We start from the raw sequence: 14,987 nt of genomic DNA, 5'->3' as shown, positions 1-14,987 counted from the left end.
GTATAATAGAAGGATAGATTTTTTTTTTTATCCAATGAGTACAACTGTTTGTGATTTCTACAAGAGTATTTATTGAATATTTTAAAAGTTTATTTACTTTACTTTTGGGTGATATTCTTTATTAGCAATTGTAGGGTAATATTCTCAGGAAGTACTCTGCAAGATGAAAAGATCTGGCGTGGTCTCAAATATAAAACAAGGCTGGGCCTGGTGGCAACTCACACCTACAATCCTAGCAGTTTGGGAAGCTGAGGTGGGAGGACTGCTTGAGCCCAGGAGTTCAAGACCAACCTGGGCAACATAAGAACCTGTCTCTACAATTTTTTTTTTTCTAAAATTAGCCACATGTGGTGGGGCACACCTAAAGTCCCAGCTACTTAAGAGGCAGAGACAGTGGATCACTGGAGCCTGAGAGGTCAAGGCTGCAGTGCGATGTGACTGCATCACTGTACTCCAGCCTAGGAGACAGAGTAAGACACTGGCTCAAAAAACAAAAAAATAAAAATAAACCCTACTCTCTTCTAAGGAGGAAAATGCCTCATCCAATTCTCAGACATCAGAATTTCAGATGAAGCAGGCTGGTTGCAGTGACTAATGCCTGTAATCCCAGCACTTTGGGAGGCTGAGGTGGATCACTTGAACCCAGGAGTTCAAGACCAGCCTGGCCAACATGGTGAAACACCATCTCTACCAAAATACAAAAATTAGCTTAGTGTGGTGGTGCACACCTGTAATCCCAGCTACTTGGGAGGCTGAGGTTGGGGAGCTCACTTGAGCCCAGGGGGCAGAGGTTGTGGTTGTGTGAGCTGAGAGTGCATCACTGCACTCCAGCCTGGGTGACTGAGACCCCATATCAAAAAGAAAATAGAGGCCAGGTACAGTGGCTCATGCCTGTAATCCTAGCACTTTGGAAGGCCAAGGCGGGTGGGTTGCCTAAGCTCAGGAATTAAAGACCAGCCTGGGCAACATGGTGAAACCCCATCTCTACTAAAATACAAAAAATTAGCCGGGTGTGGTGGTGGGTGCCTGTAGTCCCAGCTACTTGGGAGGCTGAGATAGAAGAATTGCTTGAACCTGGGAGGCAGAAGTTGCAATGAGCCAAGATCAAGATCGTGCTACTGCACTCCAGCCAGGGCAACAGACCAAGATTCCAACTCAAAAAAAAAAATTTTTCAGAGGAAGTACAGACTGCTGATATGGAAAATTAAGGCAAGACTCAGTGTTCTGAGCATAAACAAAGATGACAATACTATTCACTGAGATGAAAAAGACCATGCAGAGAAGTTTGGAGATCAAAAGCAAGAGTCACATGTAGACAAGGATGAGATCCACTTGATGAGTTTACAGAAAATTATTTTATAAGATGTGGGAACAAAAACAAAGCAGTAATTTTAAATGAAAAATCACATCGAGATGAGATTAAAAATATGTCTATCCAGGCTGGGCACAGTGGCTAATGCCTGTAATCCCAGCACTTTGGGAGGCCGACACAGCCAGATCACAAGGTCAGGAGATCAAGACCCTCCTGGCCAACCTGGTGAAACCCTGTCTCTACTAAAAGTATAGAAATTAGCTGGGTGTGGTGGTGCGCACCTGTAGTCCAGCTACTTGGGAGGCTGAGGCAGGAGAATTGCTTGAATCCAGGAGGTGGAGGTTGCAGTGAGCCGAGATCGTGCCACTGCACTCCAGCCTGGGCGACAGAGTGAGTCACCATCTCAAAAAAAAAAAAAAAAAAGTAAAAGTAAAAATATGGCCGGGCGCGGTGGCTCATGCCTGTAATCCCAGCACTTTGGGAGGCCGAGGCGGCTGGATCACGAGGTCAAGAGATCGAGACCATCCTGGTCAATATGGTGAAACCCCATCTCTACTAAAAATACAAAAAATTAGCTGGGCTCGGTGGCGCGTGCCTGTAATTCCAGCTACTCGGGAGGCTGAGGCAGGAGAATTGCCTGAACCCAGGTGGCGGAGGTTGCGGTGAGCCGAGATCGCGCCATTGCACTCCAGCGTGGGTGACAAGAGCGAAACTCCGTTTTAAAAAAAATAAAAATAAAAATAAAAATGTGTCTATCTAAATTAATGAATTAAATGATAATAAATAGTGTATGTGTAGACTTAACAGTAATATTTTATTACTACTAATAAAATACTACTAGAGACAGGATACCTCTGTGTTGCCCAAGAAGTGCGCAGGTGGGGTGATACTTCACTGCAGCTGCAAACTCCCAGGCTCGAGTGATCCTTCTGCCTTAGTCATGCAAGTGGCCGAGACTGCAGCTGTGTGCCACCATGCCTGGCTAATTTTTAAGTTGTTTTTTTTTTTTTTTTGTAGAGATGGGGTCTTGCTATGTTGCCCAGGTTGGCCTCTAACTCCTGGCCTCAAGCAATACTTCTGCCTTGGCCTTTCAAAGCACTGGAATTACAGGCATGAGCCACCATGTCACACACACCAAAATGTCATTTTGATGGCACTCTAACAAATACCCTTTCTTTCCTTCACAGTGTTTATCAAATAGGTAATCCTCTCTTACTTCCGTCTCTCCGTAGAATGCAAACTGTATGAGGGTAGGAAACAGACCCGTATTTCTCACTAATGTACCCCCACTGCACAGCACAACAAGTTCTCAATATATGTAGGATAAATACTGCTCACTTACCACTGAGCTTCTAAAGTAGTTCCTTTCTGTATCATTCTCTCGATAATTAATTTTGCACTTTAACACAAATGCTGCATGTTAAAATACTGAATTGCTGAATACTTTATGGTTTTATATTATCTTCTAAATTAAAATCCTGTGCTCCTACGAAGTTATTTCATGACTCTTATTTCCTTTCAATTCTTCTCATTCCATGTGAGAAGTGGTTCTAAATTAATAGGGGAACATAAAATCTATCTTTACAGCTTTTCCAAACTACATATACTCAGAGCTAGAAAGCAATGTGAATGGCGCCTAGACATCTGTAATGTGAAAGATTTCCCTGCTGTGCATTAAGGCTCTCTCCTGTAATCCCAGCACTTTGGGAGGCCAAGGCAGGAGGATCACTTGAGCCCAGGGTTTGAGATCAGCTTGTGAAACTGAGATCCTGTCTCTCCAAAAAAAAAAAAAAAACAACCAGTTTTTAAAAATTAGCTGGGTGTGGTGGTAGTCTCAGCTACTTGGGAGGCTGAAGTGGAAGGAACTCCTTAGTTTAGACAGGTCAAGGCTGCAGTGAGCTGTGATTGTGCCACTGTGCTCCAGCCTGGGTGACAAAGTAAGACCTTGCCTCAAAAAATAAAAAAATAGGCCAGGCATGGTGGCTCACGCCTGTAATCCCAGCACTTTGGGAGGCTGAGGTGGCTGGATCACGAGGTCAAGAGATCGAGTCCATCCTGGTCAACATGGTGAAACCCCGTCTCTACTAAAAAAATACAAAAAATTAGCTGGGTATGGTGGCACGTGCCTGTAATCCCAGCTACTCAGGAGGCTGAGGCAGGAGAATTGCCTGAACCCAGGAGGCGGAGGTTGTGGTGAGCCGAGATCGCGCCACTGCACTCCAGCCTGGGTAACAAGAGCGAAACTCCGTCTCAAAATAAATACATAAATAAATAAATAAATAAATAAATAAATAAATAAAAACAAATATTTCCCAAGGTAGATGCTTAGATGGAAACCTTTCTACTGAAGTGACATCTGATAAATAAGGCCTCTCCTTATCTGGCTCCATCATAACCAATTTTTAAAAATGAAATAAGTGCACACCACAAATTCCACAGAGAACACAGAAGACATTACTTGCCATCTCTCTTTATGGGGAAAAAAACCTGAGGACCTAGTTGTTTTAGCAATTTCAGATAATGTCTTATCAGGCCTGAGTTACTATATTATAGGTGCTAAGTGGGTAGAGATTTCGGAAAAATCTGTGAGTTAAGGAACATTCACTGGAGTTGAAAAACAAAGGCTCAAAGTGAAGTCTACCTTAGGGAAAGTACACCATAATCAAAGGCGCAGTGCAGAGAAAAAGAATCTAGTTCAACTGGAGTTATTAATGTCGTTTGGGCACAGGAAAATCACTGGATAGATAAAATGTTCCCATACCATAAGGTTCTTCAACATAAACAGAGATTAAATATCACCCAGCAGGTAACGGGGAACTTAAAACCACCTGACTATTTGATGCGATAAGACAGAAGCTTTAGAGAAGTTAAACATCAAATGTACCAGAAAGATGCATTGGGAACTGACTTGAAAATTCTTACTCCATACAGAGGAAGGCAAGAAGCAAAATCTCCTTACGATATTTAAGGTAGTAGGGTGTTTTTGAGTGTGTCTTTTTCTTTTTTTTAGAGACAAGATCTCACTCTGTTGCCTAGCACACTCATGGCTCACTGCAGATTCCACCTCCTGGGTTCAAGCAGTCTTCCCACCTCAGCCTCCCAAGGAGCTGGCACACACCACCATATCTGGCTAAGTCAGTAGTAGTAGCAGACACGGGGTCTTGCTTTGTTGCCCAGGTTGGTCTCAAACTCCTGGCCTTAAGCGATTGTAGCGCCTTGCCCTCCCCTCAGCCCCAAAAGCATGAGGATTACAGGCGTCAGGTACTCTGCCTGACCTGGACTTTCATTCTATATCAATGAGTTCATCTTCTAATCTCTGTGGGTTTAAAACAGAAATATATCAAATGAGAGGAAGAGAAGAAAAATAGTAAACGTTTCAAGTTTAAATAAACTCAAAGGTAATCAGTGTTACCTAAAACAAGAAAAAATCATGAATTCATATAGAGAGTCTTGACCAAGAAAGCAGGGTTCTAAATGGCCACCCATCTGTGCCACTGAATCAGAGGGGATACATTTCATCATAAACTCCATGTAGAAAACACACATCCTGATGTGCAGCCCAGGATACAGAGTGCATGCACTAAAAATCAGGAAGGACTCATGTCACCCATCTTGAGTCAACTCTAAAGATTCAGTAACTTTAAACACAGTTTTATAAGCAACATTTTAAAAGTGCCCACCTGTCATCAAAAACCTGAGTTTAAATTTCACTGTATCTCATACGCCTAATTACTCCTCACCTGAAAAGTTTTGACTTAGGATTTCTTGATCTAATATCCATGGATCTTGCTGTTCCCATTTGGAAATTGCATCAGGTTTGATAATTTGATAACCTGTCAATTGGAAATACAGAGGACTTGGACCTAACTGTTTGGGCTAAGAGACTTAAATATGAAGAATGTTTTATTACAAAGGCTGTGAAATAAAGCAAGTGAATGAAAATCTTTGCATTTAGTTTAAAAGTCAAATATCTCTGACATGCAAAACTTACTTCCAAAATGAACAAACACCTCACAGGCCAAACAGTTACTGGCCACACACTAAGTGACATAAGAAGAACGTTCTTACCCAAGAAAACCAGGTTGCTGTAGTTCTCCAGCATCACGTCTCTGTACAAGCTCTTTTGAGTAGGACTAAGTAGCTGCCACTCCTCCAACGTGAAATCCACAGCCACGTCCTCAAAAGATATCTGGAAAACACAGTCCCTTGTTAAGCCTGTAGTGGTTCTCACTGGGTCTCGGACAACACTTTCTTCTGTATTTGTGGTACGCAGCCTCCAAGACGGCCCCAGTGACCTCTGGCTCTGCTATTCACGCTTTTATGTAATCTCTCCCTCTTCATTGTGGGGTGGACTCACTGACTCACCTCTCTTGAACAGAATAGGGCGACACACAGACTTAAATGAAATATTGGTTGGCTGTTAGTTTGTTATTTTCTTCCCTTATTCCTTCCTGTCTCTGCTGTTAAGCACAATTATCGGTATAAAAGAGGTTTTTAATACCTATTTTTAGATTGCATTCCAGCCTGGGCAATAGAGCAAGACTCCTGTTTCTCTCCCTCTTTCTCTTTCTTTCTTTCAAAAAAAAAAAAATTAAAAATAAAAAAATAAAATGTCTCACTGTTTCTCTCTGTTGCTGTTTCTCCCTCTTCTCTCTGTCTCTCTCACCCACCCACCCTCTATCCCCCTTGTTCTGTGTAATTTCTCTCTTTTAGTTTTCCTTCCTCCCTTATTTATTTATTTTTTTGAGACGGAGTTTCGCTCTTGTTACCCAGGCTGGGGTGCAATGGCGCGATCACGGCTCACCGCAACCTCCGCCTCCTGGGTTCAGGCAATTCTCCTGCCTCAGCCTCCTGAGTAGCTGGGATTACAGGCACGCGCCACCATGCCCAGCTAATTTTTTGTATTTTTTAGTAGAGACTAGGATGGTCTCGATCTCTTGACCTCGTGTTCCAGCCGCCTCGGCCTCCCAAAGTGCTGGGATTACAGGCGTGAGCCACTGCGCCCGGCCCTCCCTCCCTTATTAAAAAAAAAAGAAGAAGACTAGGGCAACACGATGAGATGCCACTTCCAAGATCAGGTTATAAAGGAACGCAACTTCTATCCCGGGCACTCTGTCTCGAGGAGTCTGCCTGCTGTGTTGTAAGGCAGCCACGTGGAGGCGCTCATGTGCATGGAACAGAGTGGGCTTGGAGGGCTCCTCGCTGCACCCTGAGATGACTGCAGCCCTTCTCACCACCTTCATCACTGCATCATGTGAGACCCCACACCAGAACCAACTGGGTAAGCAACTGGCAGATCCCTAAGCCCAGACACTGTGAGATAAATGTTTGCCGTTTTCAGCCCCTGAGGTTTGGGGTAATTTGTTACACAATAATGAATAACCAATATAATATAATAATCTTGCATTAGACTTTGAGGAAGAAATGTTTTTAAAATATTTATCATTGTGAATTCATCCATCCATCCTCCTACGCACTGAACAAGAAACCAGAATAGGTTGTCTTTAAACAATACAGTGGTTTTCAAAGAAGGTGCTACTGGTATTTGACAACAATTCTTAACTAAGAAACACTGTCCCATGCAGTTCAGCCCTTCAGCATGCCTGGCCTCTGCCTGCTAATGTCAGCAATATCTCTCAGTCACTGGCTGGGCGCGGTGGCTCACGCCTGTAATCCCAGCAGTTTGGGAGGCTGAGGTGGGCAGATCACCTGAGGTCACGAGCGGGAGACCAGCCTAGCAAACATGGAAATACAAAAATTAGCTGAGTGTGATGGCACATGCCTGTATTACCAGCTACTTGAGAGGCTGAGACAGAATTGCTTGAATCCAGGAGGTGGGGGTTGCAGTGAGCCGAGATTGCGCCACTGCACTCCAGCCCAGCCTGGTGACAGAGCAAGAGTTTGTCTTAAAAAAAAAAAGGAACTAGCATTTACAAAATATAGAGACAAAACAGAAATAAAAACATCGGATTTGACAACACTGGGTCAGGTGCTGTAAAGACAGTAAGGCCCATGAAGCGTCTTTAGAGAGTCCTGGATACAGAGGGGATGAGGAAAAGGCCACTCCCAAGGCAGCAGCCGGAGCAAAGGCACGGACGCAGTGTATCATCTCAGGGAGCAGAGGCACGGACGCAGTGTATCATCTCAAGGAGCAAAGACATGGACGCAGTGTATCATCTCAGGGAGCAGAGGCACGGACAGTGTATCATCTCAGGGAGCAAAGGCACGGACGCAGTGTATCATCTCAGGGAGCAGAGGCACGGACGCAGTGTATCATCTCAGGGAGCAAAGACAGGGATGCAGTGTATCATCTCAGGGAGCAGAGGCACGGACGCAGTGTATCATTTCAGGGAGCAAAGACAGGGACGCAGTGTATCATCTCAGGGAGCAGAGGCACGGACGCAGTGTATCATTTCAGGGAGTAGAGGCACGGACGCAGTGTATCACCTCAGGGAGCAGAGGCACGGACGCAGTGTATCACCTCAGGGAGGAGAGGCACGGACGCAGTGTATCATCTCAGGGAGCAGAGGCACGGACGCAGTGTATCATCTCAGGGAGCAGAGGCACGGACGCAGTGTATCATCTCAGGAAGCAGAGGCACAGACAGTGTATCATCTCAGGGAGCAGAGGGACGGACGCAGTGTATCATCTCAGGGAGCAGAGGCACGGACAGTGTATCATCTCAAGGAGCAAAGACATGGACGCAGTGTATCATCTCAGGGAGCAGAGGCACGGACAGTGTATCATCTCAAGGAGAAAAGACACGGATGCAGTGTATCATCTCAGGGAGCAAAGGCACGGACAGTGTATCATCTCAGGGAGTAAAGGCACAGACAGTGTATCATCTCAGGGAGGAAAGGCACGGATGCAGTGTATCATCTCAGGGAGCAAAGGCACGGACAGTGTATCATCTCAGGGAGCAAAGAAACGGACGCAGTGTATCATCTCAGAGAGCAAAGGCACAGACAGTGTATCATCTCAGGGAGCAAAGACACAGACGCAGTGTATTATCTCAGGGAGCAAAGGCACAGACACTGTATTAGCTCAGGGAGCAAAGGCACGGATGCAGTGTATCATCTCAGGGAGCAAAGGCACGGACAGTGTATCATCTCAGGGAGCAAAGAAACGGACGCAGTGTATCATCTCAGAGAGCAAAGACACGGACAGTGTATCATCTCAGGGAGCAAAGACACGGACGCAGTGTATTATCTCAGGGAGCAAAGGCACAGACAGTGTATTATCTCAGGAAGCAAAGGCACGGACGCAGTGTATCATCTCAGGGAGCAAAGACACGGACGCAGTGTATCATCTCAGGGAGCAAAGGGACGGACGCAGTGTATTATCTCAGGGAGCAAAGGCACGGACAGTGTATCATCTCAGGGAGCAAAGACACGGACGCAGTGTATCATCTCAGGGAGCAAAGACACGGACGCAGTGTATCATCTCAGGGAGCAAAGACACGGACGCAGTGTATCATCTCAGGGAGCAAAGACACGGACGCAGTGTATTATCTCAGGGAGGAAAGGCACAGACAGTGTATTATCTCAGGGAGCAAAGGCACGAATGCAGTGTATCATCTCAGGAAGCAAAGACACGGACGCAGTGTATCATCTCAGGGAGCAAAGACACGGACACAGTGTATCATCTCAGGGAGCAAAGGCACGGACGCAGTGTATCATCTCAGGGAGGAAAGACACAGACGCAGTGTATTATCTCAGGGAGCAAAGGCACAGACAGTGTATCATCTCAGGGAGCAAAGACACGGACGCAGTGTATCATCTCAGGGAGCAAAGGGACGGACGCAGTGTATCATCTCAGGGAGGAAAGAAACAGACGCAGTGTATTATCTCAGGGAGCAAAGGCACAGACAGTGTATTATCTCAGGGAGCAAAGGCAGGGACAGTGTATCATCTCAGGGAGCAAAGACATGGATGCAGTGTATCATCTCAGGGAACAAAGACACGGACGCAGTGTATCATCTCAGGGAGCAAAGGCACAGACAGTGTATCATCTCAGGGAGCAAAGGCACGGACAGTGTATCATCTCAGGGAGCAAAGGGACGGACGCAGTGTATCATCTCAGGGAGCAAAGGGATGGACGCAGTGTATCATCTCAGTGAGCAAAGGCACGGACGCAGTGTATCATCTCAGGGAGCAAAGGGACGGACGCAGTGTATCATCTCAGGGAGCAAAGGCACGGACGCAGTGTATCATCTCAGGGAGCAAAGGGGCGGACGCAGTGTATCATCTCAGGGAGCAAAGACAGGGACGCAGTGTATCATCTCAGGGAGCAAAGACACGGACGCAGTGTATCATCTCAGGGAGCAAAGGCACGGACGCAGTGTATCATCTCAGGGAGCAAAGGCAAGGACGCAGTGTATCATCTCAGGGAGCAAAGGGACGGACGCAGTGTATCATCTCAGGGAGGAAAGACAGAGACGCAGTGTATCATCTCAGGGAGCAAAGGAACGGACAGTGTATCATCTCAGGGAGCAAAGGCACGGACGCAGTGTATCATCTCAGGGAGCAAAGGCATGGAGGTAGTGTATCATCTCAGGGAGCAAAGGCACGGACGCAGTGTATCATCTCAGGGAGCAAAGGGACGGACGCAGTGTATCATCTCAGGGAGGAAAGACACAGACGCAGTGTATTATCTCAGGGAGGAAAGACACAGACGCAGTGTATTATCTCAGGGAGCAAAGGCACAGACAGTGTATCATCTCAGGGAGCAAAGGCAAGGACAGTGTATCATCTCAGGGAGCAAAGGCACGGACGCAGTGTATCATCTCAGGGAGCAAAGGCACGGACGTAGTGTATCATCTCAGGGAGCAAAGAAACGGACGCAGTGTATTATCTCAGGGAGGAAAGGCACGGACACGGTGTACCATCTCAGGGAGCAAAGGCACGGACGCGGTGTATCATCTCAGGGAGGAAAGGCACGGACAGTGTATTATCTCAGGGAGCAAAGACACGGACGCAGTGTATCATCTCAGGGAGGAAAGGCACGGACGCGGTGTATCATCTCAGGAAGGAAAGGCACGGACGCAGTGTATCATCTCAGGGAGCAAAGGCACGGACGCAGTGTATCATCTCAGGGAGCAAAGGCACGGATGCAGTGTATTATCTCAGGGAGCAAAGGCACGGATGCAGTGTATTATCTCAGGGAGGAAAGGCACGGACATGGTGTATCATCTCAGGGAGGAAAGGCACGGACGCAGTGTATTATCTCAGGGAGCAAAGGCACGGTCAGTGTATCATCTCAGGGAGCAAAGGCACGGACGCAGTGTATCATCTCAGGGAGCAAAGACACGGACGCAGTGTATCATCTCAGGGAGCAAAGACACGGACGCAGTGTATCATCTCAGGGAGCAAAGGGACAGACGCAGTGTATCATCTCAGGGAGGAAAGACACAGACGCAGTGTATTATCTCAGGGAGCAAAGGCACAGACAGTGTATTATCTCAGGGAGCAAAGGCAGGGAAAGTGTATCATCTCAGGGAGCAAAGACATGGATGCAGTGTATCATCTCAGGGAGAAAAGGCACAGACAGTGTATCATCTCAGGGAGCAAAGGCACAGACAGTGTATCATCTCAGGGAGCAAAGGCACGGACAGTGTATCATCTCAGGGAGCAAAGGCACGGACAGTGTATCATCTCAGGGAGCAAAGGCACGGACAGTGTATCACCTCAGGGAGCAAAGGCACGGACACTGTATCACCTCAGGGAGCAAAGACACGGACGCAGTGTATCATCTCACGGAGCAAAGACACGGACGCAGTGTATCATCTCAGGGAGCAAAGGGACGGACGCAGTGTATCATCTCAGGGAGGAAAGACACGGATGCAGTGTACTATCTCAGGGAGCAAAGGCACAGACAGTGTATCATCTCAGGGAGCAAAGGCACAGACAGTGTATCATCTCAGGGAGCAAAGGCACGGACAGTGTATCATCTCAGGGAGCAAAGACACGGACAGTGTATCATCTCAGGGAGCAAAGGCACGGACGCAGTGTATTATCTCAGGGAGGAAAGGCACGGACAGTGTATTATCTCAGGGAGCAAAGACACGGACGCAGTGTATCATCTCAGGGAGCAAAGGCACGGATGCAGTGTATTATCTCAGGTAGCAAAGGCACGGATGCAGTGTATTATCTCAGGGAGCAAAGGCACGGATGCAGTGTATTATCTCAGGGAGCAAAGACACGGACATGGTGTATCATCTCAGGGAGGAAAGGCACGGATGCAGTGTATTATCTCAGGGAGCAAAGGCACGTACATGGTGTATCATCTCAGGGAGGAAAGGCACGGACGCAGTGTATCATCTCAGGGAGGAAAGGCACGGAGTCAGTGTATCATCTCAGGGAGGAAAGGCACGGACACGGTGTATTATCTCAGGGAGCAAAGGCACGGACACGGTGTATCATCTCAGGGAGGAAAGGCACGGACGCGGTGTATCATCTCAGGGAGGAAAGGCACGGACGCGGTGTATCATCTCAGGGAGGAAAGGCATGGACGCGGTGTATCATCTCTGGGAGCAAAGGCACGGACAGTGTATTATCTCAGGGAGCAAAGACATGGATGCAGTGTATTATCTCAGGGAGCAAAGGCACGGATGCAGTGTATTATCTCAGGGAGCAAAGGCACGGACGCAGTGTATCATCTCAGGGAGGAAAGGCACGGACGCGGTGTATCATCTCAGGGAGGAAAGGCACGGACACGGTGTATTATCTCAGGGAGCAAAGGCACGGACAGTGTATTATCTCAGGGAGCAAAGGCACGGACGCAGTGTATTATCTCAGGGAGCAAAGGCACGGACAGTGTATTATCTCAGGGAGCAAAGGCACAGACGCAGTGTATTATCTCAGGGAGCAAAGGCACAGACACAGTGTATTATCTCAGGGAGCAAAGGCACGGACAGTGTATTATCTCAGGGAGCAAAGGCACGGACGCAGTGTATTATCTCAGGGAGGAAAGGCACGGACGCAGTGTAATATCTCAGGGAGCAAAGGCACAGACGCAGTGTATTATCTCAGGGAGCAAAGGCACGGACAGTGTATTATCTCAGGGAGCAAAGGCACGGACGCAGTGTATTATCTCAGGGAGGAAAGGCACAGACGCAGTGTATCATCTCAGGGAGCAAAGGCTTGGACACAGTGTATTATCTCAGGGAGGAAAGGCACAGACGCAGTGTATTATCTCAGGGAGCAAAGACACGGACGCAGTGTATTATCTCAGGGAGCAAAGGCACGGACGCAGTGTATTATCTCAGGGAGGAAAGGCACAGACGCAGTGTATTATCTCAGGAAGCAAAGGCACAGACACGGTGTATTATCTCAGGGAGCAAAGGCACAGACACGGTGTATTATCTCATGGAGGAAAGGCACAGACGCAGTGTATTATCTCAGGGAGCAAAGGCACGGACACGGTGTATTATCTCAGGGAGCAAAGGCACAGTCACGGTGTATTATCTCAGGGAGGAAAGGCACAGCCGCAGTGTATTATCTCAGGGAGCAAAGGCACGGACACGGTGTATTATCTCAGGGAGCAAAGGCACAGACACGGTGTATTATCTCAGAGAGGAAAAGCACGGACGCAGTGTATTATCTCCGGGAGGAAGTTCGGGAATGTAAAAGGGAGCGAGAGTGGTGGGAATGACCCTGGTCTCTGAAAGCGAAAGTGGAAATCTAGACAGGTAAGCAGAGGCCAGCCTTTACTTGGACTCAAGTACCTTTGAGCATTCCAGTCCCAACAGCTACAAAGGACCCAGAAGAAAGGAGGAAAGCTTAGAGTAAGACCAAGCATAGGGCCTCACATGTTTGCCTTCACAAAGCTAGAACCCATAAGGAGTACTCTGTGTTTGCGTCAATGAAAATTAGAAATCAAAGAAAATTAATTTCTTGCCTCAAATGCTGGTGTTACACAAAGAGGTCAAAACTGTCCTCTGAGAATTATAACAAGCTGGACTGATGTGGGTGTGCGAGCTGAACTCCAGTATAGACGTGTGTTGCAAATCCGTGAGCACAGAGAAGTGTTTTGAGGTAGAAGTGCATTCAGGCATCTGGCAGAATCAAGTGCATATTCTAATTAGAGAAACAGATCCAAATAATCCTCACAAATAAAGATTCAAGAAAAATGAGTACAGAGTAAAAGAGAAACCAGAATGCACACATAAAAATCAGCCAGGCGCGGCGGCTCACGCCTGTAACCCCAGCACTTTGGGAGGCCGAGGTGGGTGGATTACCTGGGGTAAGGAGTTCGAGACCATCCCGGCCAACACGGCGAAACCCCGTCTCTATTAAAAGTACAAAAATTAGCCGGGCTTGGTGGCCGGCACCTGTAATTCCAGCTACTTTGGAGGCTGAGGCAGGAGAATCGCCTGAACCTGGGAGGCGGAGGCTGCAGTCAGCTGAGATTGCGCCATTGCACTCCAGCCTGGGCAACAATAGCAAAACTCTGTCTCAAAAAAAAAAAAATCATATATTTTTTTGGAGACCGAGTCTCGTCCTGTTGCCCAGGCTAGAATACAATGCTGCGATCTTGGCTCACTGCAACCTCCACCTCCCGAGTTCAAGCGATTCTCCTGCCTCAGCCTTTCGCATAGCTGGGATTACAGGCATCTGCCATGACGCCCAGCTAATTTTTGTACTTTTAGTAGAGATGGGGTTTTCCCATGTTGGCTGGGCTGTCTCGAACTCCTGACCTCAGGTGATCTGCCCACCTCAGCTTCCCAAAGTGCTGGGATTACAGGTGTAAGCCACCTTGCCCAGCCTGAGAAATATAATTTTTAAAAAAGACAGGAGAGGTATAAAAGACTTGAGATATTTGAACTGTCAACACAAAATATAAAATAAATATATTTAATATATTCAAAGAAATAAAATACATTAATGAAAGTATGAAAAAGAATCAAAAGACTATACAAATGAATAAGGAGATTTGAAAAATAATGAAATATAACTCCTACAGATAAAATGCATAATAAGTAAAGAAGTCAATGGATGGGCTTAAGAGTAGATTAGAAAAAGAGGAAGAGGGAATAAATGAATTGGAAGATAGAAAAAATTCATAATGAAGCAAAAGCACAGAAACGGAACATATGAAGCAACCATATGCTGCCTAGAAAAGAGGCACATTTAAACATAAAAACGACTCACATTACTTGATTTCAAGACTTCCTGTACAACCACAGTAATTACGACAGGCTGGCCTTTGTGAAAGGGTAAAAACACAGAGTAATGGAACAGAACAGAGAACTTGGAAATAAGCCCCCACAAATATACTCAATTGTTTTACAAAAGTACAAAAAGCAATTCCACAGTCTTCTCGACAAATAATGTCAGAATAATTTGATACTCATAAGCAACATAAGTGATCTCAACACATAACTCTCACCTTGTATCAAAACCAACTCTAAATGGATCACAGACCTAAACATAAAAAACGGTAAAACTTTCAGAAGAAAACCAAAGAAAACCTGTAGGACTCAGGGTTTGGCAATGAGTCAGATTCAACACCAAAATCCTGATCAATTTAAGGAAAACATTTGATAAACTGGACTTTCTCAAAATCAAGAACTTTTGCTCTGTGGAAGACAATGTTAACAGAAAGAAAAGACATGGCACAGACTAAGATAAAATTATCTGCAAATTACACACCTGCTAAAGCACTCATATTCAGG

General features: G+C 46.4%; 1 protein-coding gene across 9 annotated transcripts in view; it reads right to left on the bottom strand.

Moving 5' to 3' along the window:
- ZNF605 (zinc finger protein 605) overlaps positions 1-14,987 on the bottom strand; it is a 38,459-nt gene that overhangs the window by 6,812 nt on the left and 16,660 nt on the right. For 6 of the 9 annotated variants that reach the window (XM_064379513.1, XM_064379514.1, XM_064379516.1 and 3 more), the window contains 2 exons: positions 5,381-5,501; positions 5,053-5,145 (listed from right to left, as the gene is read on the bottom strand). In XM_064379513.1, coding sequence (XP_064235583.1) covers positions 5,053-5,145; positions 5,381-5,501 — 214 coding nt within the window. Of the gene's footprint in view, positions 1-4,271; positions 4,629-5,052; positions 5,146-5,380; positions 5,502-14,987 lie in introns of those variants that run through there. The other 3 variants (XR_010343779.1, XM_012475186.3, XM_064379515.1) reach the window with 3 other exon arrangements.

Source organism: Aotus nancymaae, unplaced genomic scaffold (genome assembly GCF_030222135.1).
Source record: "Aotus nancymaae isolate 86718 unplaced genomic scaffold, 86718_ANA_hifiasm-v0.15.2.pri h1tg000021l, whole genome shotgun sequence".
In the NCBI taxonomy this organism is placed as follows: domain Eukaryota; kingdom Metazoa; phylum Chordata; class Mammalia; order Primates; family Aotidae; genus Aotus; species Aotus nancymaae.
The sequence above is the reverse complement of the archived record's forward strand: the minus strand, read 5'-3'. Positions and strand labels throughout refer to the sequence as shown.